The sequence below is a fragment of the Desmodus rotundus genome, chromosome X, assembly GCF_022682495.2.
Source record: "Desmodus rotundus isolate HL8 chromosome X, HLdesRot8A.1, whole genome shotgun sequence".
In the NCBI taxonomy this organism is placed as follows: domain Eukaryota; kingdom Metazoa; phylum Chordata; class Mammalia; order Chiroptera; family Phyllostomidae; genus Desmodus; species Desmodus rotundus.
Genome location: NC_071400.1, coordinates 26,648,689 through 26,675,422, shown reverse-complemented (window position 1 = coordinate 26,675,422; position 26,734 = coordinate 26,648,689). Strand labels below are relative to the sequence as shown.

Genomic DNA, 26,734 nt, shown 5'->3' with positions numbered 1-26,734 from the left:
GTCATTCAGGAAATGCAAAATCAAAACCACAATGAAATGCCTCTTCACACCTACTAGGATGGCTACATAATAAAATAAAAATTAAAATTAAAATAAAAAAATGTGTTGCCAAGAATGTAGAGAAATTGGCACCCTTATGCATTGCTGGAGGAAGTATGAACTGTGCTGCCACTGTGGAAAAGAGTTTGGTAGCTCCTCAAAAAGTGAAACATAGCATTAACCATATAACCCAGAAATTCCACACCTGGGTATTCACACAAGAGATTTCAAAACAGGTATTCAAACAAATACCTCACAGCAGCACACAAATGTTCATGAGCAGTAGCACTATTCATGACAGCCAAAAGGTAGAAAACAATACAAAAGTCCATCAAATAACAAATGGTCAACAAGTTGATATATTCATACCATGAAATATTATGTAGCCATATAAAGAAATGAAGTACTGATTCACACTACATCATGAAAAAAATCTCAAAAACATGCGAAGTGAAAGGAGTCAGACACAAAAGGGCACTTTATTTTATGATTCTATTTATATGACAGATCCATATTGGTAAATCCACAGAGACAAAAAGCAGATTAGTTTTTTTCCAGGGGATAAAGGGAAGGGAAAATGAGGAATGACTGCTTAATGGATATGGAGTTTCCCTTCAGGGTGATGAAAATGTTTTGGAACTAGATAAGAGATGGTGATTGCACAACACTGTAAATATATTAAATGCAACTGACTGTATACTTTAAAATTGTTAATTTTATGTTATGTCAATTTTAAAGAAACTTAAAATATATTTAAAAGGAGCAACCTCCCCTTTAAAGCATATAAAAATGTTAAAATTATCACCTTATAATTTTCCAAAACTGCTTTAAACACCTATAAATTTAACTATAAACATATAAAAACACATATTTTAATATACACAATAATGCTTTGTAATCACTCTTCACTTTAGTAATGACTTGCTTACTTTATGTCAGATGCATGAGATGCACTTTGAATAACATCCATTAGTATCTAAGAGAATGCAAACTACTCAATTTGAGAATCAAATATAAGTTGCAAACACATAAAGTTATTAGGACAAAATGTTATAAAAATGTTCAGAATCACAATAAAACATTTTTTACTTCATGACTAAGAAAATGCAAACTACACTTAGAGAATCAAATGTAAATTGCAATCACATAAGATTATTAGAAAATGTTATTAAAAATGTTTAGAATCACAAACATTTTGACTTCATGACATTGTAATGATCAGGGAGAATACATGTAACTGTATTTTAATTTCATGAACAAAGAGAATTTAAAAGCATTGTTGGCGGGAAAAAAAAAAAGAAAAGCTGAAATTCAATGAACAGAAATAGGTGGGCGTGGAAGGGAGAGGAAAGGAATTTCAGATGTAAACTAATTCTACCCTCCCAGTAATTTGGGACTAAACTGGCTCAAATTCCTCATATAACCTGCCCTCCCAACCCTAATGTCTCATCTTCCTATGCCAAATAATTAACAAAAGACTATCTGACTTCAAAAGAACCTCAATATTTGCTAGAGTTTCAACAGGTTAATTTTCTAAGAAAAGTATACTGTTCCTTTGTTTTCCTACCTTTTTGCCACTGGAGGAGATTTTATCCATCTTTTCAGATTTAAATGAATCACCACCTTTTTCTTTGCTTGAAGATTTTGACTTATTTTTTTCCTTGTCTTTCTCATTTGGATAAGGAGACTCACATGGACTTTCACTTTTGTGTTTTGAAACTGCCACTAAAATTATAAAAGAGAATCATGAAAGCCATTTCCAATTCAGTTTGATGATTGCTTCAAAAGTATTGGTAAGTCTACCTACTTGTTCCATTCTCCTCTTTTCGCCGCTTGGTTAAGTCCGGTAGCACTTCACGTTCATTGTTTGAGTGATCCTAGAACCAAGAATTGTGAACTACATTGATCGAGAGTTTATATTTTTGTTTTAAAGTATTACTTTTACACAAGAAGGGCACAGCTAACTAGCACTGGAGAATATTTGCAGTAGTTTCACATACTTGGTAAAATGACATGAAAGACAAGCAGAACTGGAAGAGATTATTAGGCTGAAGATCCTCATTACTGTAGAAGATTCAAACACACTTTAGGGTGAAAAGATCAGTTAGAACACTAAGTAACAGATTGCCATGCAACAAACTAGTACTTTGAAAATAGACAACAAACATACTACTGTACATGATAATGAGCTTTCCAAACTAGTTTTAAAAAATTACAAACCCTTTTCCGTTCTTTCCTGTCCTTTTCATCTTTTTTCTCTCTTTCTCTGGATCTTTCCCTTGACTTGTCCAAATCTTTCTTGTCCATTTCTCTCTCCTTACTCTTGGACAGTGGTGAAGGAGTATGATTAAGGTAGAGCTGTTAAATTAAGGCGACATTACTAAAGATTATTAGTTTTCCAGTACTGGTATCATTTGCTTGATTGTTTATTTAATGAAAGACATTTGGTAGACAATTGGTACACCCAAAGTCAAAACTGGTCAGCCGTCTGGATTTTAAGAGTTAAAATAAAAGAGCATGGCACAAATTATGCAAAGACTTCAATTCTTGGTCTTACAAAAATTATCAGTTCATTCCTGCCTCAACTGAGACTCATTAGTAAATTCACAAGCTACAGTTCCTTTTATAGCTCTATTGTGAAGACCTATAACCACCATTACAAGAGCCCTTATTTGAAAAATAGTGACTAGACTTTCTCTACTGTAAATATATACATAAACCTATACATAATCACAGAAATTGTAAATAGTTTTACTATCTAGTGATAGGCAATCAATGACAGTGAGGAAAAGTATAAAATAAAGCCTAGCCATCACTAATAAGTCTTTTCTGCCTCAGAGCATACCATGTATAGATTATCCTAAATTATTTTTACAGATGTAAAGGCAACATAGTCTCCACTGCTGAAAAAGCACTCCAGTTTCTATCAGATAATCACAACTAACTGTGAAATTTGTTTTCCTGGTTCTAAATAACTCAGAAAACCATATAGTCAGCTGAGGATGATGAAACACCTCAAAGACTGAAAAATGATGAACCGATGTTCTCCTCTGACTATTCTTTCTCTGCCAAAAAGCCCATAGGCAATAAAACAGCCAAAGATCAAGGATTTGCTAACTCTACTTATGCAAGTTGTAAATACGGAAATCCATTATAGAAGAAATGATTAAGGAAGCAATCAAATACCTAACCTTACAGCATTTATAACTGTGCTACAAGCTTATGTTTAAAACATTAAAAGTATTTGGCAGCAGAACACTGAATATAACTCATTACATAACTACACAATTCTAGATATACGTTAGGAATGAAAAGAACAGTGAATCAAAAGTCAAGCATATTTACACAAGGAAATACTTTGGTATTCAAAGGAATACATGAAAAAAAGACAAACATCAGTTTGAGAATTAAAGAAACACATTTTTTAACACCAACAAATATTTTCAACTCAGCTGGCTCAGAAATACTGCCATAGCAATGCAGAGGTAGATTCTTTAAAATTTCAATGTTTAAAAGTTGATGATCAACTGAAATAGACAAAATGTACATTAATAACAAAGAGCAAGAGAAAGAGAAACAGTTATACAAGTGCTTGTGCACAAGTGCTTGTGCAAAATGTGCTCAATGACACTTCAAGATTTTCTATTTATGAGGTGTATTCCTGTCTTAATATTACTCATGAAACTGATAAGACAGTGGAAATAATATATTACTGCAATACTCACAGAAGATTTTTCTAAAGGAAGTGCTGCTTGATTCTCCCAATAAAAGCAAACAAAAAAAAGGTTTTGGCTTCAAATAAGCATGTGTGTGACTGTGTGCACACTGAAGTAAGCGCACACAGCAACACACACACACACACACACACACAAAGAATGGAGTTTCCAACTATGCCTAACTTGAATTCTGTATTGCAAGGAATTGGGAAACCTAGATATTTTTAGCTTAGAAATGTACTCAATTCTATTCCTTCTTTTTACCCTTCTAAGAATAGTTCCGATCACAATACTCTTTTCCACAAAAACAAAGTCTCTCATTACCTATGGAATAAAATGCATACTCTTTAGCTTAGGTATTACAAGCTCTTCACAATCTTTGCACAATTATATCCTACTACAGACCACCCAATGTACTTCATGCCGTGGCTACCACAGCTCCCTAACACCCTGTCCTTCCCAGTTCTCTTCATCAGAATGGTGTTCGCTTTTACCTTAATCTCTTAAAATCCCACTTAGCCTTCCAGCATGGCTCAGAAGCCATCTCAGTTTGAGTGTCCCTCAACTCTGCAACTCACTTCCTGTTAAACTCATAGTATTTCATATTAATCTTTTCATGACAGGTATTCCCTATTAACTTCGTGTCATTTTTTTTTGTCCATAACAGCTGATTTTCAAAATCTGTTTAAAAGAACACTGCTACATTCACTTTATTAAGGTTACAATATATAAAGAAGGCCTCACTTGTAGGCTTGGGTTTGGTTGCACATCTTTGTTTTAAGATGGTGAACAGAATTAAAAGCAGCATTCTCTACCTTTATCCAATGCAGCTAATAGGACTGCTAGGTAAAAACAACTGACCAAAACTGGAAATATGCCAACTGGAAACTGGGGGTGGAAGGTGAAATGACAAAATATGTGGATACTAAGCTAAATTTTTCTCCCTTTAACTAATCCTATTCAAAAAGCCAAGTCCATGTATTATGTTCTACCATGGATTAGAAAGTGAAAATAGTAAGTAATTTAATTTTAAAAAGAGTATCCCAGGGCATAACTAAAAGGTTAAACTAAAGCAGGGAAACAATTTTATATGTACAAGTGACAAGACAGCAAGAAAAAATAGACACACGTCTGTCAAGTGCCCTAAAAAGTAAAAGCTAGCCCAGGAACAGTGAATGCATAGAGATCATCAATTTTAGAGATCAAAGTCCGGTAACATTTTTTTCAAAAGCACTCATATGCTACTAAAATACCCTAGGCACACAAAAATGCAACATCAACTACTATGCTGACCAATAAACTTTGGATGCTTTACCGAAGTCTAAAGGCCTAAGAGTTCACTTCAAATATTTATTAAACACCAAATAATATTGCCAGGCACCACACTAAAGCACTAAGGGTCTGAGAAGTGGTATGAGTCACATTAATTTTTAGAAGTGTATTCATACGCCATTCCAAAATTTTCTGGATGACTATGGAATAAATATATTGAATTTTAAATGCCAGCATCTTTTTTTAAAAAGGGAAGAGGTAGGAAGATTGACCCGAATCACTATAATTTAAAAAACAAGACAAACACACTAAGAGAGTCAGGAACTCTGTCAACTACTGTTGAAATGGGTGCTAAGAATCAAGGAAACATAACTTTTCTTGCAATTTTTTTTCATTGTGGTAAGAACACCTGAGAAACCTTAATTGTAGTTCAAGTTTTGGTACTGACAAGTTATATGCCACTAGGAAAAGATTAAGAACTTCTTCAATCTCTTATTTGTCAAAAAACACTACCACCTGCCCTATCTACCTCACAGCACTGTAATGAGCACGAAATGAGATAACATATGTTTCTCTCACATATGTTTTATTTTCAAAAGGCTTTCACAAATGTAAGGAACCATAATCTTCGTCATTGATTAGAAAATCCAGTAACAGCAGGTTTCAAACTGCTTCAAAGTATGTTTCAGGAAATAAATATTCACACGGTAACATTGTTAACCCATGAGTTTTAAATAGCCCACACAAGCCACTGATGGTTAAGACTGACATACACAATCCCAAACTGGTTAGAAAACCTACTATATTGCAATACATATTTAATTTAGCCAATAAAAAGTTTTACTTTAAAAGAAAGCATTCACAGTACAGCTGATACTCTTTTGATTATTAATACAGTAGATTCTAAAAACAATGCTACAATTTCAGGACACAAGCATATTGGCTAATCCAAATGTAAAATTTAATGCTTATTTGCCCAATATCCACAGACATTTCATTGTAAAGCTATAGATCTAAAAGCAGTTAGTACTGTCAACTGACTTGGTTTCGAAATTTCATTTTGTATTGGTCCACCAGTATGGAATCATACTTAGCAGATATAGAAGAGGAGGCAAAGTAGAGTATCAAAGTCAAGGAGAGTACAAGTTTTATAATAATAAAGACAAAATAACATGAACAATGGACAATTCAACTACAATAATGAAATGAACTCTGTAGTAAGATATACAAACTGCACATTATTTTTAGTAGCAGTACTATTAAAGAAAGTAGAGTAATAGGCAAGAATTAATACTGACATGTAAACACAACCATCAAGTTGAGTATTCCCCTCCAGGAAAATTAGTTCACATTAACCATATTTTTTGATATTATGCTACAACTACCAAAAAGGTAGCTCAGCAGAGGCAATATAAAGAATTTTATGGATGGAGATGGGCTCAGTGTTTAGAATCATTATGTGAATGCATCGAATTTATTTTTTGGTCTTTCAGGTTGTCTCAGAAAGTCAGAAAACAGCCTTACAGATTTGTTTTAAGAAATTAAATAAGCCGTCTCTCCAAAACAAACCAGCAATGTCTTCCCCAAACCTTAACTTCCAGATTTTAAAGCATAAAAGGATAATGCATAACACAGTAAGCAAGGAGAGATTATAGAAATGTTGCCACATTACACACATTTTATAACAATCTCATTAAAAGAGACCATTGTCATCCATTGTTTCAGTTTGTGATAGGTATTTTTAAAGGTTATTGTACTAGCTTACTGAATTTACTAGGGCAAAACTATCTACTAAATAAATGAAGTAAAGATTTTTTGTTTTACTTAGGCATGATGATTTTAAAAGACTCAAACCTTTGCTGAAGACTCCTTGAGTTCGATGAGACTGTCCTGTAGAAAATGAATGGAGATGACAGGTGAGCTGGCATAGTTCTCAGAACCCAGAAGAACTTTGGGAAGTAAGGCTGTAACCTGGAAATAAACCAGCTACTTCTTGTGAGGATAAATCTGGTGATGTCACTATTACATGAATATCAACAATAAAAAAGAAAAGCAAAACTATGTAATGGAATTGTAATGTTAAAAAACTAAATTATGTGTACTCAATGTAACAAATAAAACTCTGCTCAGAATTTAAAAATAAATTTCAATGCCACATTTTTTATTACACTGTACTTAAGCTCTACGTAATGTTAAAAAGCTTAAGAAATCAAAAGACTGTTTTTTCTACACAAAAAGTTTAATATAGTGGAGGTCACTGTGGAAGAACAAAACTATCTTATATTTTTATAGCTTTTCTTTAATTGGGAGGTTTCAATTTTTACTTTACTGTGACTTGAACATAAAAAATAATGCACATTCTTTATCCTAGCCAAAAAACTCAGTGGCATTACATTAACCAAAAAGAACCCAAAATAACAAAAAAACAAAACAAAACAAATGCATTTTATAAAAGAATAATTACTTTTTTTGTTTGCAAAGTGCCTCTGATGGTGAATCTCAAACCTCCCAGGGGCGGGGGGGAGAACTTAAAAGAAAGAAAAAGAAATTACGGTATTCGACCACAGTGCTCTTGATGAAGAATTAGTTAACTTACAGTTTTAAAAGTTCAATGTATTGCAAATTCAAAGATTCCATGAAATTAGATGACTTTAGAATTAAAATTAAATATGGAGCAAGGGATGGCTACCCTGAGTCTTCAAGAAGGCTACACCCACGATTTTGTGCTGCAGTTGAAAGCCTGGGGTTTCTCTTTGCTGGGTGGTAGGATTGGATGCCACATCTGCTTTTATCGTAATGCAAGGTTCAACTTGTTGGGAACCCAATGGGTATAAACAAACCTCCAAGGGAAGATACAACAGAAGCTGCATGCTCACTGAATATACACTACAGGAGAACTGATCACCAAGGAGACTTTAAAATGGAACTCCTTTCAAGATTCCTTCTTAGAAGGCACACATCGGTATGATGCTCATCAAGAAGCTTGATGAATTCAGAGGTATCTTGTTTATCCTGTATCATCCAGGAAGTCTTCAGTGCTATACATTCTTCAATATTTATGCTGAAAAATAGGCTTCATTCTGCTGAAAAGATTCATTTGCTTGTAGCTACCATTGCACTCCAAAAAGACTGCTTAAAGCAGTGAGGCACTTCTGGGTAAAATTTCTCTTGCACTTTGAAACACTACAAAATTAGTGCTAGGTCCTTGAAGTTTTAACATTTTTATTACAAAAATACTCAATAGGAAAAAAATATCAGTCCACCAATATGTAAAAAATTCATTTTCTAATGCAACATAAAACCTCCAGTGGCTCCAGTGAATACTTGGCGCAAGACTTGAAGGAAGTCAGGATACGTATTCCAAACAGGTGAGCCTAACATGGACGCTGCCTTCCTCAGGCTATACTAACCTTTACTGTCGAGGAATGTGATGGAGAAGGGTGGGTATCAATTTTGCGGCGTTTTTGTTCTGTTGAGGGGAAAAAAGCAGTAGTCACAATAAGGCATTATTTCCACTTTTTCCAAACACTTCAAAAAATCACCACTTTCAAGGTCATCAAGCATTATTGCCCCCAGTAAAGTTCTGAGATAACATGCTAAAATAAGGAGACAAAAAGCAACTATATATTACAACCACCAAAAGTAAACAAATGCAAAGAAAGGCAAACTTGCCCCTTTCAGGCTCAGTAGTATCTGATCGGGGAACAGGTGACTTCAAGGACCCAGAAACTTGTGTTTTTTCTCCTCCTTTAACATTTTCCTTTGATTTCATTTCCTTTGCTATATCTCTTTCTCTGGATGGCTCCTTCTCTTTTTCCTTCTCTTGAGTGGATTTTGATTCTACACTGGAGACAGTGGTCTTGAATTTCTCATCTTTAGTTTTTTCTTCCTTCTTGAATTTTTCTTTCTCTTTGTCGGACTTAGGTGTTCTTTCCTTCGTCTCTCTTGCTTTTTCATCTTTATTTGGCCGCTCTTCCTTCGGTTTTTCTTTACCATCTTTACCAAGTACCCTGGCCTCTGGAGTAGTAGCTGGAGTCTTTTCTCTTTTCTCCTTTTCTTTCTCTTTCCCCTTTTCTTTGTCATTTTCTTTAATGGTTTTGCTGCGTAAGGGAAAAATATAAGATTTTAAGATAGTCATAAAATATATTTCATGTTATAAATCATTAAGGGTTCCCTCCTGCCTTGAAAAATTATAGAACTAGGAATTGCCTTTCGAAACTAAAGGACAACTTTTAGATAAGAACAAAGTACTTACTTATCCAGTAAATAATAAATAGCCAAATTCATGAAGAGCAAATTCAAAAGAATGATCAAATTTGTGCCATGTCTTTTTTGGTATACATTAGTAACCTTTGCGGATTACAAAGTAACAACCAAAATTATTCCACGAGCCAACCAAGGGCACTACTATCAGGAACTGGACTATCTGTCTGAGCAGATCACTGATCTAAATCAATGTAGACTTCTCTTATGTTAATTATCCTTATCCAGATTGTCCACAGCAAACAACCTTAAACTATTATCTTAACTTCACCACCTACCTTCCCCTGCACATCTCAACTGGGGAAAGAAAGTCAGTATCAGCATTGTACAAAACATGAGGAGAGTATCATCAAAATGTCGAAGTCCAGCATAAAGGACTTCCATAGTATTCAACTACTTCCCTCTTGCCACTCATGTCTAATGAGGTTAATCATGTAAGAACTCAGACTCTTGACATATAGCACAGGGTTCCTACCTGTTAGAGCCACTATTTCCATTGCTTGAATTCCCTTTCGGTGTGGCACTAGAAGCTTTATTAACAGCTTTCACACCACACTGAGTTCTCTCCCTTGATTTATCTGAAATAAAGGTACGATTTTATTTGACAGGCCCTTAAATGTAAATAAACTACAATTTCACAGCAAAATGACTAGAGATGAACTAGAAAGAAACAAAGGACTGATTAATTCTTGACAGTTACATACATATTCCTACCTACAGAATAAAAACGTAATTATAAGGCAGTGTTTTACTTTGTCATGTGACACAAAACATTTCAGTTTGTAGAAACAAAACATATTACTTATAAATTTCTACAAATAAGCATACCATTCTCCTCAGCACTGCTTTCATCAGATTTAGATGCACTTCCTATTGACGATGAAGAAGACCCACCACCAGGCCCATTTTGTACACTGGCAACTGCATTCCTCGGAGGGGGGTCTTTGTGATGAAACTCATTTTCAGGTATCATGTATGACTTTTTACTTTTCAACTGCCCAGAGTAGCTGAAAGTCGCACAAAGTGTTTAAATATACAAATACAAATCAAAAAGCACAAACATGGAGTTTAAAAGAATAAAATTAGCAAGTTAAATTAAAATTTCAATGTAAACTAATCCTTAAACTAAAGATGCCTTTTTTCACTATTGAAGATCTGATAACCCAACTGATAAGATTACATTTCCTCCAAACCAGTACATATTATATATGACTTGTGAAACTATCATCCAGTATAGACCGGAAGCTGATAATCAGAAGTGACAACTCTCACCAGCCTGTGGCAACATGATCGCATAATCTCCCATAATCTCCTGAAGTAAAGCAGAAGATAAACTTTAACACTGTAAAACATTTTAAAGTCTTCAGAATCCTTCTGTTATCTAGTCTCATAAATCACATTAAAGTATAATTGTGTTACCCCATAGCCAATGCATATAGATCAGGCCTCTTCTCTTTTTCTTCTTGGCAGATTTTATGCACTCTTCTTTCCAAAGCTTGACCCAGATTCAAAACTTTTGGGTACCAAGGAAGTATTTTTGTTAGCACAATCAAGATATTCCTGATATGAGTATATTCGCCTGTTTCAAGGCAATGCACTGATGCCTATAACAAACATTTTTTAAGATGTGTTACTCTAAAAATATAAGTATTAAGAGAAAAAAAAAAACTTTGGAGAAATAAAAAATTTTTACCTTGGTAAGTTTGTAATGCCATTTATGTACAACATGTCGAAAATTTTCATAGTCTAATTGATCAGCTTTATTTCCACCATCGAATCCAGTTGCCCGTAATATAGTAAGAAATCCTGGATAATTTCCACATTCCTAAGAGGGGAAAAAATGTTGTTAATTTTAAAGAAAAATTCTGTTCCCCAAATAGCAGAGACTGAAACTTAACTAAACTAGATTAATGATTCTATGTGAAAACATGATGTGTATCTGAATGATAGGTACCGTATTTTTCAGACTATAAGATGCACTTTCCCCCACCCCCAAATTTGGGAGGAAAATGGGGGTGTGTCTTATAGTCCGAATGTAGCTTACCTGGCTTGCTTGGGGGTGGGGAGGCGGTGGAGCGGGGTCACAGGAGGCAAGAGGAGGACCACATTTTTTGCTTCAAAAATTTTTTTCCTATTTTCCTCCTCTAAAACTTAGGCGCGTCTTATGGTCCAGTGCATCATATAGTCCAAAAAATATGGTAGTTTTCACAGAAAGGTTCGGTTTTTTCAATAATATTAACTTGGAATGTTATCAGTTTGAAATATGATAAAATATACAGCACTTTTAATAATGGATGAATTATTCTTAAATTTTAAACCTGTTTTACAAATTCATCTTAAACTCAGCTTCCTTTTTTGTTTTAGAGAGAAAGGAAGGTGGAGAGAGGGAGAGGGAGAGACAGACAGACATCGATCGCTGCCTCCTGCATGTACCCTGACCAAGCATCGAACCCACAACCTTCCAATGCACAGGACGACACTCTAACAAACTGAGCCACCTGGCCAGAGCTCAGCTTCCCTTATAAAACTGAACAACCTAGAGATTACTGGAAATGGTCATCATATGCACGGGTAAAATATAAGCGTATTTATCAGTCATACCTTCTCATATGTACCTCTATCACTGTGCCACCTGGTTACAGTCTCTAACATGCAGCAAAGAAATCTCCCATATCGACTAGCTTCATTTTCAGTACAGCTTGCAACTGTGTAAATTATGTCAGAAAAAACCTACAGGAAAAAAGTGTTTGAAAAATAAAAAGAAATCAAGGTCAAAATTAGTTCAAAATACCAAAAGATCATGTTATAGCAAATCATAATACACTAAACAGGTAAGTTTAGTCAAGATCTATCTTCCCCTTTTATAGTCACACTCCCGGAGACCTCTAAAGACTGGTTTTTGTGAGGAAACAGCACATTCATAAAGCAACAATAACAACAGCAAAACGTTTATAAAGAAAGCTGATTTACAGTGACAGAAGAGAAAAAGCTATCATTATTATTACATCATAAGTTCTTTAACAAAGACTTAGCCATAGATATAACTGGGGTTAGTGGAACAGTAAGCAGAGGCGAGGCTGATAGAAACTTTTAGAACTAGGCAGCTGACATGCTGTAACACACATTTCCTTTTTAAACCACAAAATACAGCAATTTATTAAGAAAAAAGCCAAATGCAAAAATCTGTGAATGTGACCATACAGAAAAGCATCCCTGCTTTTTCTGTACATGGGAAGGTATAAGCTTTTTTGTTGTTTCTGAAGGGGTGAAAGTTAAAAATGGAGAAGAGTTCTACCTATTAGGGCAAACATATGAACTCAAAAGTTGAGTTAATAGATTAACGAGGGTTGCTTATTACATATCAGGCACTATTCAAAGTACTTTTGTGTGTAGTGACTCATTTAATCCTCACAGCACTCTTATGAAGCAGGTACTATTATCCCATTTTACAGACGAGAAAACTGAGGCACAGAGAGGTTTAAAAACTTGCCAAAAATCATGTAGCTAGAAAGCAGCAGAGTTAGGATTCAAGTTCAGGCACTTGGCTCTTCAGTTCATGCTTTTAACTACACACACAATAATAGCTCTATAGATCATAATGCTTAGCTATCTTTGCATGAGACTTCTTTTTCAACAGGTCATTTTTATTATATGAGACTTTTTTAAATAGTTCATTTTTATTGTTTTTTTTTTCCATTGCCATTTATCCCCCTCTATATCCTCTACCACCTCCACTTCATTCCCTTCCCCGCCCCCCCCCCCCCGACAATCACCACAAAATAGACACAGACTCAGAGAGCAGGTGGACAAGTCTGGGGGCCGGGGGGAGTAGAAAGATCGAGAAAAAAAAAAAAAGAGAGTGACTTTTTTAAAGATTGCAATAAAATGGACTTACTCGATCATAACAAAGAAGTGTGGAAAAATTTGGAGTTTTCTGCTGGTGTACCAATTCAACAAAACGAGCACAGTAGACAGCATCAATTGCTGAAAAAATACATCGAGGAAATATACACAGCTGTAGAAATTTTGTGATGGTCTCATTTTTGGTAGATTCTAAAAATAAGAGAAGAATACATTAAGTGGTAAACTTCAAGTGTCTCAAGGCCACTAAACAGGACAACATGTTAACTATAATGTACCAAATGCTATAAAACCACAAACTATTTATAGTATGTAACCAAAAGGGCATGCCTGGAATAAGACTTTCATTTTAACTCTGTGGACACTTTCCTAATTATAATTTCTCCAGAAATATAATTTTATACAGCAAAGTTGAATGATAGCTGCCAATCGTAGTTATAAGCTAGCTAATCAATTTCACCAGCAGGCTAAATCAGTTCCATCAGTGAACATGTGAAGTGGACTCTGCATTAATGAATAACCAAAGAACAGTAGAGTGAACAGAGGTGAAATCAAACATTATACACTTCAACATCTCCAGTTATAAAGGTTTGCTTTTGTAATCTAGCAGTAGCAGGAATGTAACATTTCCAACAACGTACTTGCTAAAAGCCAGTTGTCCTTTTCCAGTTTCAGCCTCTGTAGAACTCGCTGTACATGTTCCATCTGTTTCTTTTCTTCTTCAAGAAGCTTGTCCTGAAGGGCAGTACAGCGCTCCTTCTCTTTTTTCTTTTTATTTGGAGGCTACAAAATATAAGATACTTTACTAACTACAGGCACATTACCTCCCTTTCTTTTAATTAAAATTTTCAAAAAGAGATAAATGCTGATATTTCACATTCATTACTTCAACAGGGGTGCTTAGGACTCTACTCAGATGTGCTTTCATCTTCATTTAACAAATTCAAGACAAAGTCATCCAGTCTTTGTACACCACGAAAATAGGACCTTCCCAACACTGGTGCTTTTATTCTGAGAGACAGAGTCGCCTTTGACTCTGCCTTCTCCTTCATTACAATATCCCAATTGCTTACAAGTCTTGTGTATCCCCACAGCCTCCACCATAGTCTTGCTCTCAGCACGTCACAATGAATTACCCAAAAAGCCACCCACCTAATCTCTAGCCTAATGTTAGTCCCTTCCCCTATCAAATGCATCTCTCACACTGCTGTCATGAGTAACTTTTCTAAAGTAGTATTTTTACCATTATCAAGTCCATCCTAGGAAACCTAAAATAACCCTCGCCCTGGCCATTGTGGCTCAGCTGGTTGGAGTGCTGTCCCATAAATTCAAAGGGCACATGCCGAGATTGTGGGTTCAACCCCCCAGTCGGGCACATTCAAGAGGTAACCAATCAATGTTTCTCTCCCTCTCTCTCTCTCCCTCCCTTCCTCTCTCTCTAAAATCAATAAGCATGCCCTACGATGAGGATTAAAAAAATAAAAAATAAAATTACCCTCAATTTTATCAAGTCCTCTTTCTAACATTCACTCTCGTACATACACTGGCCCCATCCTAAGCATTCAAATTTATCAGTAAGCCCATTCACTACAATAAAAGTGGCCTTAAGCTTTGGACTATTTTACACCTTTGCTGGAGTTCTAGAGTAGCCAATTTGCTCCCATATTTTCAAACCTAATCTATCTTCAAGGCCTACCCAGCTGAAGACTCACCTCTTCAATAAAACCTCCTAAAGCATCTCCTTTTTGGAACTCCCACTGCCCTTGCAATTGGAGTCATGCAGATTACTTTAGTTGTTAACATGGCCTTCAGTAGAAAAGCAAACTCAAATACCATTTGAATCATCAAAATCTCCACATACGCACCAAGCCCCTGCCCCCAGCCATTGAGAAGTCACCATTTAACCCACTCAGGACAGTATTAGATAGCAACAGGATTGAAGCTTTAAGGAACCCGAGCTAACATAATTTCAAAGTATGGGTAATGCTGAATTAACACTATGATATTATTGTACTTGGGCTACGAGAACAAAAACCTACCATTTCTTGATTGTCATCAATTGCTTTCATCTGGACTTTAAGTTTACTGACTTCCCGTTCATAGCTGGTGTGTGGAACTGCAAGGTCATACATTGTCAATGACCAGAAGGTGGCATAGAATTGAGGGCTGATGTCATCCCAGACTTTGGAAACATGTAAGGAGACCACTGCTTCATGGACGGGGGCCATCACCATTTCACACGATGTAATGTACTTGTGAACTTTATGTTGCTGTTTACTTCCCTTTTCTGATTTTTTAAGTTCATCATACTTGGACTGGAAATAAAAAGTAAACACACACACACACACAACACAATTTATACCATTGACTTTCGCAGTGTAAAAACCTATGTTCCCTTTTCAAAAATCAGAAGATGACCAATTAAAACTGTTGTAGGAATTCTAGTTTTTTACAAAAATTTTACTTTAAGACAAATCATCCCTAGAAGCTATTCCAATCTTTAGTCCCATGTGCTCACTAGCAGCTTTTCAGAAGATTATTATTGAATTTGACCTGCTAAGTAAGTGAATGGGGTAGATGTCTGCCCACAGTCCATTCTCCCTACCCTATTCTCCCTTACTGCTGCATTATGTACTGGGCATGTAGGGCTTCCACTCCTGCTATTGAGATATTCAAGGGAACCAATTAGAAGGTCTTAACACTAGTAAAGAGGCAGAATGAAACAAGTAACAGCCAACCAGGACAGACTGTTTTATCACTACACAGAGCCCCTATCCGCTCGCTGTTACAGTTTGTCAGTTAAGAAGCTGGATCAACACTAAGAAAGGTTATGAGAAAGTCACCATAAGACTACTAAGTAGGGTAACCAACTACCAGGTTTGCCAGTAATTAAGAGTTTTCCCAGCATGCAAGACTTCAGTGCTAAAACTGGGAAAGTACCACGCAAACCAGGACCAACTGGTCACCCAATGCTAAGCTAAATAAGATTTCGTATGAATAACTATGGTATATTGGAGTTTAAAGTGTGTGAGAACTGACACTGCAGCTTTTTTGTCCTGGTTGGTTTATCCTAATTAGGAGGAGTCAGAAGGAGACCTTACTCTTATCTGTATGAGAAAATGAATCTGTTAGTGCAATGGGAGGAACTACATTATTAGTTCAGAGTGTATGCCAAATGTCAAAAAGAAAATACCACCAAGCAGAGCTATAGCTACTGTATCACGTCCTTCAGTCTCTTTAGGATGACAGAGTTCTCACCTAGAAAATTCTGTTTGGGTTAGGCATCATCCCTGAAGATGAACCTGAGAGTAAATCTAAAATTAGCTTCCTCTTCATGTTAGAAAAGCACTAAATCATTCACAGTTTGTGCTAAACATGGAATCGAAAACTCAAAGGTCAAAAGTCAAAGGTTTTGCATCATGATAGGCAGTCTTGGCTCCTTGCAGTCCAGCTGTCTTCCGTCCTGGGTGCTGCTTTACCCCAGGCTCACTGGACCTGAAGGCATACTAAGTACTCTGTCCCAGAGAGTATCTCAAGCAAGCTCTGAGAATGGTACAACTACTGTAGAAATGGAAAGATTTATCTCATGCTATTCGCATTTTAGACAGCATGCTGATAACTACTGAGACCACACAGGTGACACAGTTACAAGCAACATTACTTATGAGAGAGAAGTCCCAATTACATCAGAGATCTGAGAGAATAGTAGCTGGGATAAAAAAGCTTTTTAAAATTTTGAGGGCAGGTCCTATTGATGGTAACTAATGGATTTCTGTGAGCAGAATGACATCTGCTAAAGTTCTGACAAAATACAAGATAAAACAGTGCTGAAACTACCTGCATAAGATGACTTACCGTATTTTGCCATGTATAATGCACTCCCATGTACAATGAACACTCATGTTTTTGTGTGCATTATACACGGGATTATTATACCCATGGTATGTAATCATTATACCCATATACGATACGCATACTTCTTTTTCCTTCAAAAATTTGGGCAAAAGTACACAGTGAAATGTGGTAGTTGCTTGACTTGGATGGGGAGGGGGACTTTTCTTTCAGACCCATGTTGCAAAGTCGGTCTAAGCAATTAAAACTGAACAATTACCTCTATTGCTAGGCACCCCGTTGCCTATCTTGTTTAAAAAAAAAAAAAAAAAAAAAAGGCTTGATCAAAAAAAAAACCAAAACCCTACATTGCATACTTACTAGGATGAACATTTCCTTGTCTAAAGTCAGTTTAATTCCCTCATCAAGCTCACATCTTCAGTCAAATGGACTAGCATAAGAGCTCTACATCTCAAGTCACCTGGGGAACTACATCTATGGAATAGAACTGATATCCATAGTTATTGCTGCACTTCTAATTACTGTTCAAACAGTTCTTGTTGGCCAAATAATCTAAGCAGTGTTTGATTGGCTGAATCATTCCCATGAGAGCCTGCTGGTAGTTAAGTTATAGAAGGTACCTAGCAGTCCTCCAATACTCATATTCTCTCATAGAAGGCTCTTCAACAGAGGCTTTTACCTAAAAAGCGACAGCAAGGATCCCTAGGGAAGACTGGATATCATCTAGTGCAAGGTTGTTGAGGAACTCCCTTTCCAGAGGGTGGCATGTAGCCTCTGGGCCTATGGGTAACAGATTTATCCCTGACTTGGCTGTATAGTTCTTTGTTTTCCTCCTCAACCCTGAGGGGGAAATTACATCTCTTTGTTTAGATTTTTGTATCTCTTAATTGACAAAGGCATAATATTTTACACAGGCTACTGAAAAGGTAGCTATTGGTATGAATGAACTGCTCCATTTTCTGACCTGGAAAAGTTCAGCCAATCTCAGGCAACCAAGTGTTCCTGTTTGCTATGGTTCAGTGTCACTGATTAGTGTGTTCTCTTCTCAGTATAGCACAAGGCAGGTCAGAATTCCTGAGATGAAGAAAGTGTCTCACCTCAGTCCTTCAAGAAATCAGGTCCCCTGTTGTATGGCTGAGACTGATCTACTGTGGGGTGGAACGACAACACAAGACATAACTATGCAACAAGCACACAATATTCTGGATTGAGAGATTCTAAAGGAGAAGAAAATGCCTAATCTTTCTCCCTCATCCCTTTCTACTCTAGAGAGTACATCAAAGAGTAGCTGCCTGCTAATAAAGTGATAATTCAATCAATTAACATTTAGTAGCTAGAGGGTAGTGTGAGACTGTAGCAGTTGATATGTAAACACTAAAAGCTAATGGTCGATTAGACGATCAATTATACCCCCAATTACTCAGTGCCTTCTTTTCTGTGCCTCTACTGCACAGCCTTGTACCCCTACTTGGAACAAAGAAAGTGTACTAGCTTAAGATAAAGGACTAGGATCCTCCCCAAAATCTGTAGAGAAAGCCCTGTATAGTACAGACTTAAAAACAAGAAACAAACAGGAGGGGCCAGAATCCAATTCTACACAAAAATTAAGAATATATGAGGACTACAGTCAGAGTGAAGTACCACAGTTTCCAAACAGAGTATTGACCATGGCCCTGAGGGAAAAGAAAAGGTGAATTCCAATTAGAGGTCACTGCTTTGCAGGTAAGAATAGTTGGCAGATAGAGTAGAGAAGGCTATCTCCTCTTCCCCTACATCCTTACTTGAATTTCAACAGTCACTACTGGGATACCCTGCTTGGAAAGGCTCTAGTTTGCTTTTTACGTTGTTTTTTGTTTTTAGTTGTTTCATTTAGGTAGAGAGAAATAAAACAAGAACCATCAATACATCTTTCCAAGAAGTTACACAACAGAGATTATAAGATTTTTTAGAATGTTTGGAGCTGGTTAAATCTTTCTGTCTGTATTTCTTTTTTTTTTAAGTTGTATTTTTTCCATTACCATTTAACCCCTTTATACCCTGTTCTACCTCCACCACACCACACCCCCTCATCCTGCAATCACCAGACTGTTGTCCTTGTCCACGAGTCCTTTTTCTTTTCTGCTGGATCCTTCCACCTTGCAACTCCCCGCCCCCACCAGCTGTCAGCCTGCTCTCTATCTATGATAGCAAGTCGACTTTCTGACAGTTATATTGTCATTGAGGAAACAGGACCCTGTATTAAACCAGTGTTTCTCAAATGACATACCACATTCGTTTAATGTAGAATCATCTAGTACTCGTTTAAAAAATATAAAAACAGCCCTGGCTGGTGTGGCTCAGTGGATTGAGCACCAGCCTGCAAACAGAAAGGTTGTGGGTTTGATTCCCAGTCAGAGCACACACCTGGTTCCGGCCAGATCCCCAGTTGGGGGTGTGCAACAGGCAACCACACATCGATGTTTCTCTCCCTCTCTTTCTCCCTCCCTTCCCCTCTCTCTGAAAATAAATAAGTAGGATCTTTAAAAAAATAAAAATAAAAACAAAACAGAAATTTCAAGGTACCATTCAAGGTATTAAATTAGAATTCGGGGACATGGGACTGAGTTTTTAAGATGCTTTACTGGTGATTCTTGTCTATACTAATGTTTAAGAAACATAGTTCTAAAGGGCCCATAAGACATCAACCTGGACAACTAGTGGCAAAGTAACAGTAAAATTAGAGAACTAGTAAGACTTACTTTTAAAGGAGACATTTTCATTGTACACTGCTCAGAGCTGAGTATTAAAAAAAGTATAACTCTCCAAGAGACAATCTATATTACGTCAAAGTAAAATGCAATCACAAATAATTAAAAAATAATTGAGAATCATTCTTGAATGGCAGCAAAAATATATATACTTACTGAAATATGGTGCGCATACATTGGCCTAGACAGGAAAAATGCTGCATCATGAGGTGTATGAAATTCGTTACAGAGCACATCAATTGAAGGCACTCGTTTTATATAATCTTCTGTGCTTAGATTAGATGCTAAAAACCCACCAAACTGTACCAGGGTATCATGACACTAAATTTAAAAATAAGACAAAAAATACAAATGTGCTACCATTTTACAAAACCAATATAAACATTTTCCAAAATGATTAAGGCATCATTTAAACAATATTTTGATTAACAAGAATTCAAAATTAACAAACTGAAAGAAATTTAGAGACAATCTACAAACATAATCATATTACAGAAAAGATGCCAAGGGTACTGAAAAGAACACTAATCTAAGGCTTTAATATCAACTAGATCTCAAGTTTCAACCTATTGCTCATCGTTCTTAGTAGCAGAATATATTCACCTAAATCACAATTTTATGTATATAGAAGTCAATAATCTTGCCCTTAAAAGATGAAAACTTCATTTATAAAATACATGCAATCTTCTTCCCTTGATAGTTAAGCACATTTTGTAAGCTAACCATAGGTTTTGGTGCTTATTATTTGTAAATACATTTTATAAATAAAGATCACATCCGCTTTATTGTGATTGAAATTCCAGAGATTAAGATATGAGAGCAAACAACTTAACGTTATCTGCTTAATTGAGATCTTTATACATATTATTACATCTCCTAGAGCCATCAATTAAATATCATAATTTGCACAAAAGTTGCCTCTATTTCCAGAATATCTAATTTACATTAGAGTTACTTCATACTCATATGTGCAAAATGACATTTTTCAAGTTATACGACATCCCATATTTGCCATTATCAGGATAAAAAAATCCCCATGAACACAAAAGCCACTTTAACTTGCCTGATCATAGAGCTTTCCCACAAGTTTCAAATGTTTCTCTCCACCTTCCTGAAAGATCACCCCATTCCTCTGCTGAGCCATAAGCAAACAGAGGGGAAGAGCAAGATCGTGGTCCAAGAGAGCATCCTTTAGTCTCTGGGAAGATTTTTTAGTGTTTCTGATCTGGCCAAAATAACCACCCTGCAAAAGAGAAGACATAAATTTACCAGCATACAGTACGTAACACACAACATCTGATTTGAAAAAGACAGAAAACGTTCACTTACCATCCTGAAGATAAAAAACATTCTACATTCATACAGTCTACATTCCTTCCCTTCGCAAATTTATTTTAGTGACACCAATACTGGTTATGGTCACTGACTTAAATATAACTGTTAACTGTTAAATATAACTGCCTTGAAACTTCTGCATATTTTCCATTTTCCACCATATAGTCCCTTATGATGGATTATTCTTTATTCAGTATGAAGCAGATTTAACTACAGAGTAAATATGTTCAGATTTATGCCAGCTAGGATATCAAGGACCAAAGAAGATGTGATGTTTATTGCCCTTACAGATGTATTACTTACACTCTTTCTATACTTTGTTTCAGCTTTCTAAAAAGGTTAAAATAAAATAACTAGTATATCTCAATTTTTAAAAGGAAGTTGGGGGCAGTTGTGAGAGGAGAATATGTATGACTTTGATGTTTGGATTTATGTACTTATGTATTGTTTGGATTCTTTACTGTAAGCATGCATACATTTTGAATTTGTAAAAAATCAATAAATACAAATAGCAACTCTCACCTCAGCTTTTAGTTGCTCTCCACCAGTCATGGCCTCTAGTTGCTCCATTGTCATTTCCTCTGTAATTTCTATTCCTGCCATTTTTTGTACCACTTCTTTCAATATAAGCAAGTCAAAACTATTTAGAAAAAACAAGAAACAGCCTGTAGTTGAAATTTCAACAATAACAGTGACAACATATTGTAACTAATATACTGAGAAACCCTAAATTATTTGTATATAAATATGAGGAGAAAGGGACTGAAGCAGTTTTTAGGGGAAAAGTACATTCCTAGAATTATACTGAAAAATATTTGGGCCATGTAGTATGTTTATGTTTATTTGAACTTTTTACTTGGAAGTAATTTCAAATGTACAGATAGCATGCAAAGATAAAAACAGTATAAAGCTTTACCTCAACTTAATCTATTCACATTTTTACCTCTGCTTACTTTATCATTTGTGTTTTCTCTATCTTCCTCCCCTCTCCCTCCCTTTCCTTCTCCACCCTCCATAAACACACACACATACACACACACACACACAAATTTTCTGAACCATTTGAGAGTTTATTTACTATGTGGCATCATTTTAGGGTTACATTTTACCCCTAAAATTCCTAAGATTGTATTTCCTGAGAGTGCATTTCCTAAAAATACAGCTATTCTCTTATATAATCATAGCATTATCAACTTTAGTAAATCTAACATTGACACAGTACTTTAATCTATAATTTATACTTTATTTTTATCATGCGAATCTACAGTTTAGATTTCACTTTTATCAGTTGACCCAATAATGCCCTCCAGTGCACTTTCACCCTCTAGTACGGTATGGCCAATACATGTATTTTTGATGGTATAGAGCCACCTCTCTGAACAATCACACACACACTTGGAAGGAATGGAGAGAGAGAGGGAGGAAGGGAAGGAAATAAGGAAGAGGACAGAAGTTCCAAGTTGTGGTATTTGAGCCTAAGATGACAATTTAGTGACCAGTCTTCAGCATATTTATTACTATGCCAACACTTATACATTTTAATTCTTAAAGTTTAGGACTGGCAATGGAAATAACACCTATGACTTCCAAGATCATCTTTAATTAGTTAAGTAATGAAGATAAAGTGAAAACATTCTTTCCCACAAAACAAACGCAGGTGTTTATCCAAAGGTAAAGGTAGACATATCCAAGACACAAGTTAATAGACAAAGGAACAGTTTTCTAAGATTCTTAGTAAGTGCTTACTCTCTCTCAACTAGCCTTATCTTCCCTAAACATAGTTTTTGAAAACAAGAATGGACTCATGCAAATTACTATGCAACTAGTAGCAATAAAATATTTTTTCTTTAAACTATCTTTTAATTACATGGTCACAAAAACTATATTCACAGTACAGAGAACTGAATTATAGATTTAAAAATAACATTATGTTCTCCTGGCCTATAGACACAGAAGAGTACAATGTACAGGAATGACCAATAAGATGAATACAGCAGAACCGTTGATAAAATCCTATATCTAAATACTATTTTTTAAAGTTTTCGCTACACCAAAATAATGTCAAGAATTCCTTAGGTAATATGAGGGGAACCCAAAAAAAAACCGGAATCACCTCCTGGCCGGCAGGCCCCTTATAGTACAAATACAGGCTTCCCCCACTAGGTGAGTGTTCTAGGAATCCATCTGTATCAGTGCACCAGCTGGCACTGTTGTGAGAGGCTGTGTTTGGCTTCAGTGAATTTTTTTTGAAGACTCTTTCAACGCATTTGCCCATTTCATGATGGATAATTTATAAGTGCACCTGCCCGCACCCCGCTAAGTGTTCGGTAGTTTTTGACCAAAAATGGCACTGACCCCCATGGCCCACCCTCCCTATTCACCCACTCTCACCCTGAGTGACTTTTGTTTGTTTCCCCAGATGAAAAAAGGCCTCAAAGGGAAATATTTTGCTGATGGAAAAGTGAAATGGAAGAGGTAAAACAAAAAACGGCAGAAGCACTAAAAAGGATCAAAATCGATGAATCCAAAAGCTGTTTTGAGTAGCATGAAAAAAAGGTCTCAATAGGTATACTGCATCAAATGGAGAGTATTTTCAAAGTGACTGATACACAATTTTTCATAAATTAATTCCAGGGTTTTTTTGGGTCCCCCCTTGTACTTATTTGGAACACCAGGGCTTTACAGTTTTTGTTTGCTTTCTACCAGAGTTCTTGCAAACAATTTTGAGTTCTTTAATTCTCATCAGTCTACTGCTGATAACACTTCATATACATACTAATTCAAACTCTAAGCACTGCTATTGGTCCAGAATAAAATAATAAACTCAGTACTTATAAGGAAAAGAGGGCACTGTTCAAAAGGTGTATAAGCTTTATGTCTCTCAAAGTTCAAATTCCAAAAATAATTGTGTTAAAGGTACTATATACACCCTAAAAATAAACACATTCCTACCAAATGTTCAGTGTAAAGGCCAATTACTGTCCAGTAGCATAATCAATAGTTTTGCCACAAGAGGATGTACAATATACCATATTAACCATGTAGCCAAAAGCCTAACAGGTAGTAAAAATGAGTCAGTCTTTTATTTATATATATATATATATATATACACACACACACACACATATACACACACATATATATATGTATATGTATATATATGAATATTAATTTCTTTCTGCAAAAATGTGTGTATGTATTAAATTATAACTTATTTTAATTAAAGAACTCCACATACAAAAGTGAGCAACTTTCTTCTTAAGCCTACGACCAACAAAATTGGTTTTCAGGATAATAGAAATCTCAACATCCCAGTATCACCAGAAGTACTCTAATTATTGAATTTCATTTATATATAATTTGCTAAGAATACCTTTTGCCCGCCTTTAGCTGATTAGCCACATATTGAAGAAGACCAGCAAGATCAATTGGATATTTACGAAAAACTGCACCACAGAAACTAGCCAGACCTATATGAAATTAAAAAAAGGACTTTTAAAAAAACAATTCATAAAATAAAAAGTACAATATTGAATGTCATTTCTTCAACTAACTCAATTTCTAAAATAAAATGAGGTAGGAATAATTGCATTGCTGATGCCAATTAATAGTTTTATAATTGATTATAGCTAATATTTATTGAGCATACATATGCCAAACACTGCACTGAATAAGCACTTTGTTAACTATCTTATTTAATCTTTACAATAATCATCTCAGCTAGTATGAACTTATCAATGATGAAATTTTAGAACACATATATCATGTAACTTGTTCATGGTCATATAGTTGGTATGAGGTAGAGCAGTAATTCAAATGCATACGGCCTGTTTCCAGAGCCTGTGACATTAATTAGGCCACAACAAAATCTTCAGATCACTCAGTAAACTTGAACAGTGAACAAAACACCTGCCCCTCAAATGTCTGAGTCATGAAAAAAAAAAAAAAACCCTCTTTTTATCTAGGAACACGCTACTATTTGTGGAAGGACAAGAAAACAGTAAGCATTGCCAGACCAAGAAGCAGGAAAAAAGACCAATTTTAACCAATAGTCCTTATCACATTATGAGCAGAGAGAAAATCCCAGTCAGGTCAAGAAGAGGAGATCCTAGTAAGGTCAAGTTATCTGTAGTCTTTTCAACAATTATTTGCTGAGCACCTAAAGGATAATGGACAAAAAACAAGTCCTGTCCTCAAAGAGCTTACCATCTAGTAAGGGATAAAGAAAAGTAAACTAAAATAACTATGATGAATAAAAGGTTCTATGGACAGAAGAGGGGAACCTAATTCTGACTTTTGGGTAGGAGCATTAACAGGGAAAGCTTTCCAAAGAAACTGACCTCTAAGCTGAAATCTAAGATGTAGTGGAGGAGATAAGTGGGCATGGAAGGTTGTTCCAAGTAGGGGAATAATGTGCAGATGGATCATGGAAAGTGCAAGAAGTTCAGTATTAATGGAACCTAGACTACTGAGGAGGGGCAAAAGATGAGGCTAATACAGTGCCTAAGAACCCGATCCCCAAAGAACTTCTCTGTGTGACTTATTATAGATTGTAGACCAAAGGGCAATTGGGGAGCTACTGCAAGATTCAGCTATCAGACAAGATAGGTTAAAGAAAAAGGAAACTGGCTACTGGAAATCAAAGATATAAGATATTTTTTAAAAGACTAGAATTTTGTTTTGTTTTTTATTAAACAACCAAGTTATTTGTTCCTTTAAGATGACTGAAACATCAGGATGGAAATGAAAGAAGGGAGAATAGTTCCCTTAAGATTAATTCCTCTAAAGTAACAGAACAGAAGGGAATGTGCATCTCCCCAGTAATGCCTGCCCAAATTCTATCATGGCCAATACTGGCCTCTTGAGTTGAAAAGTGAGTAAGTACTATACGAACCTCCTTACACAGCCAAGACCTTGAACACTGTAGTAAAAAAGTTGAGTGGCTATTCTCAAGAGCTCTTGCCAACAGGCTCTTAGCATAGGTAGGAGAACACACAGCATGGCAGCCATAGCAGATGAAAATGGTTTCCTTGGAAAAATAAAAATACTTACTCTGAAGCCAGCTTGAGATGGTTGTGTCATCATGTTTCATTCTTTCCTTCTCAGGATTAGCTAAAGCTTCAATGATACAATCTTTCACACATTAAGAAAAAAATTTAAGTCACTACATCTCTAACAAAGGCCCTTAAAAACAACAACAAGAAATGCCACGTCTTGGAAAAAATAAAATTGATAGCCTCAAGTTACTGCAAATTACTGAAAAATACACTCACTATAGTACCAACTTTTCTTCTTTAGCCTTTTACTATCTTTCAGCAAGCGACACGGATTCCACCAATACCAAGATGTCTATACACTTAAAACCTGTATGATCTTATTGATCGATGTCACTGCAATAAATTTAATTTTAAAAATAACAAAAATTAAATTTAATTTAAAAAGATGTTTGTTCTTTCCAAACACTGAGTAATCAGTTGGATGATATCATTAAAAAAAAAACAAAAAAAAAAAAAAACGGACGTTTCACAATTGTAACATTCCCTCTCCCTATATACAGTACAGACTGCACACACACACTCCTGACTGGCCAACCTTCAGATCAGCCAACTGAATCAACCTCACATGGTTAGTAAAGGAACTCAGAATGAA

The 26,734-nt window shown here is 35.7% G+C and overlaps 1 protein-coding gene across 9 annotated transcripts in view; it reads right to left on the bottom strand.

The window, feature by feature from the left end:
• Positions 1-26,734, bottom strand: part of THOC2 (THO complex subunit 2) — a 116,923-nt gene that overhangs the window by 10,574 nt on the left and 79,615 nt on the right. For 6 of the 9 annotated variants that reach the window (XM_053916991.2, XM_053916993.2, XM_053916996.2 and 3 more), the window contains exons 18-36: positions 26,138-26,218; positions 24,459-24,555; positions 21,608-21,725; positions 20,814-20,993; positions 19,907-20,071; positions 15,191-15,466; positions 13,793-13,934; positions 13,186-13,343; positions 11,892-12,020; positions 10,984-11,115; positions 10,710-10,894; positions 10,119-10,297; positions 9,766-9,868; positions 8,700-9,127; positions 8,438-8,496; positions 6,882-6,998; positions 2,260-2,397; positions 1,847-1,916; positions 1,607-1,764 (exon numbers count right to left, since the gene is read on the bottom strand). In XM_053916991.2, coding sequence (XP_053772966.1) covers positions 1,607-1,764; positions 1,847-1,916; positions 2,260-2,397; positions 6,882-6,998; positions 8,438-8,496; positions 8,700-9,127; positions 9,766-9,868; positions 10,119-10,297; positions 10,710-10,894; positions 10,984-11,115; positions 11,892-12,020; positions 13,186-13,343; positions 13,793-13,934; positions 15,191-15,466; positions 19,907-20,071; positions 20,814-20,993; positions 21,608-21,725; positions 24,459-24,555; positions 26,138-26,218 — 2,915 coding nt within the window. Of the gene's footprint in view, positions 1-1,606; positions 1,765-1,846; positions 1,917-2,259; positions 2,398-6,881; positions 6,999-7,491; positions 7,555-8,437; positions 8,497-8,699; positions 9,128-9,765; positions 9,869-10,118; positions 10,298-10,709; positions 10,895-10,983; positions 11,116-11,891; positions 12,021-13,185; positions 13,344-13,792; positions 13,935-15,190; positions 15,467-19,906; positions 20,072-20,813; positions 20,994-21,607; positions 21,726-24,458; positions 24,556-26,137; positions 26,219-26,734 lie in introns of all 9 variants that reach the window. The other 3 variants (XM_053916997.2, XM_045200560.3, XM_053916994.2) reach the window with 2 other exon arrangements.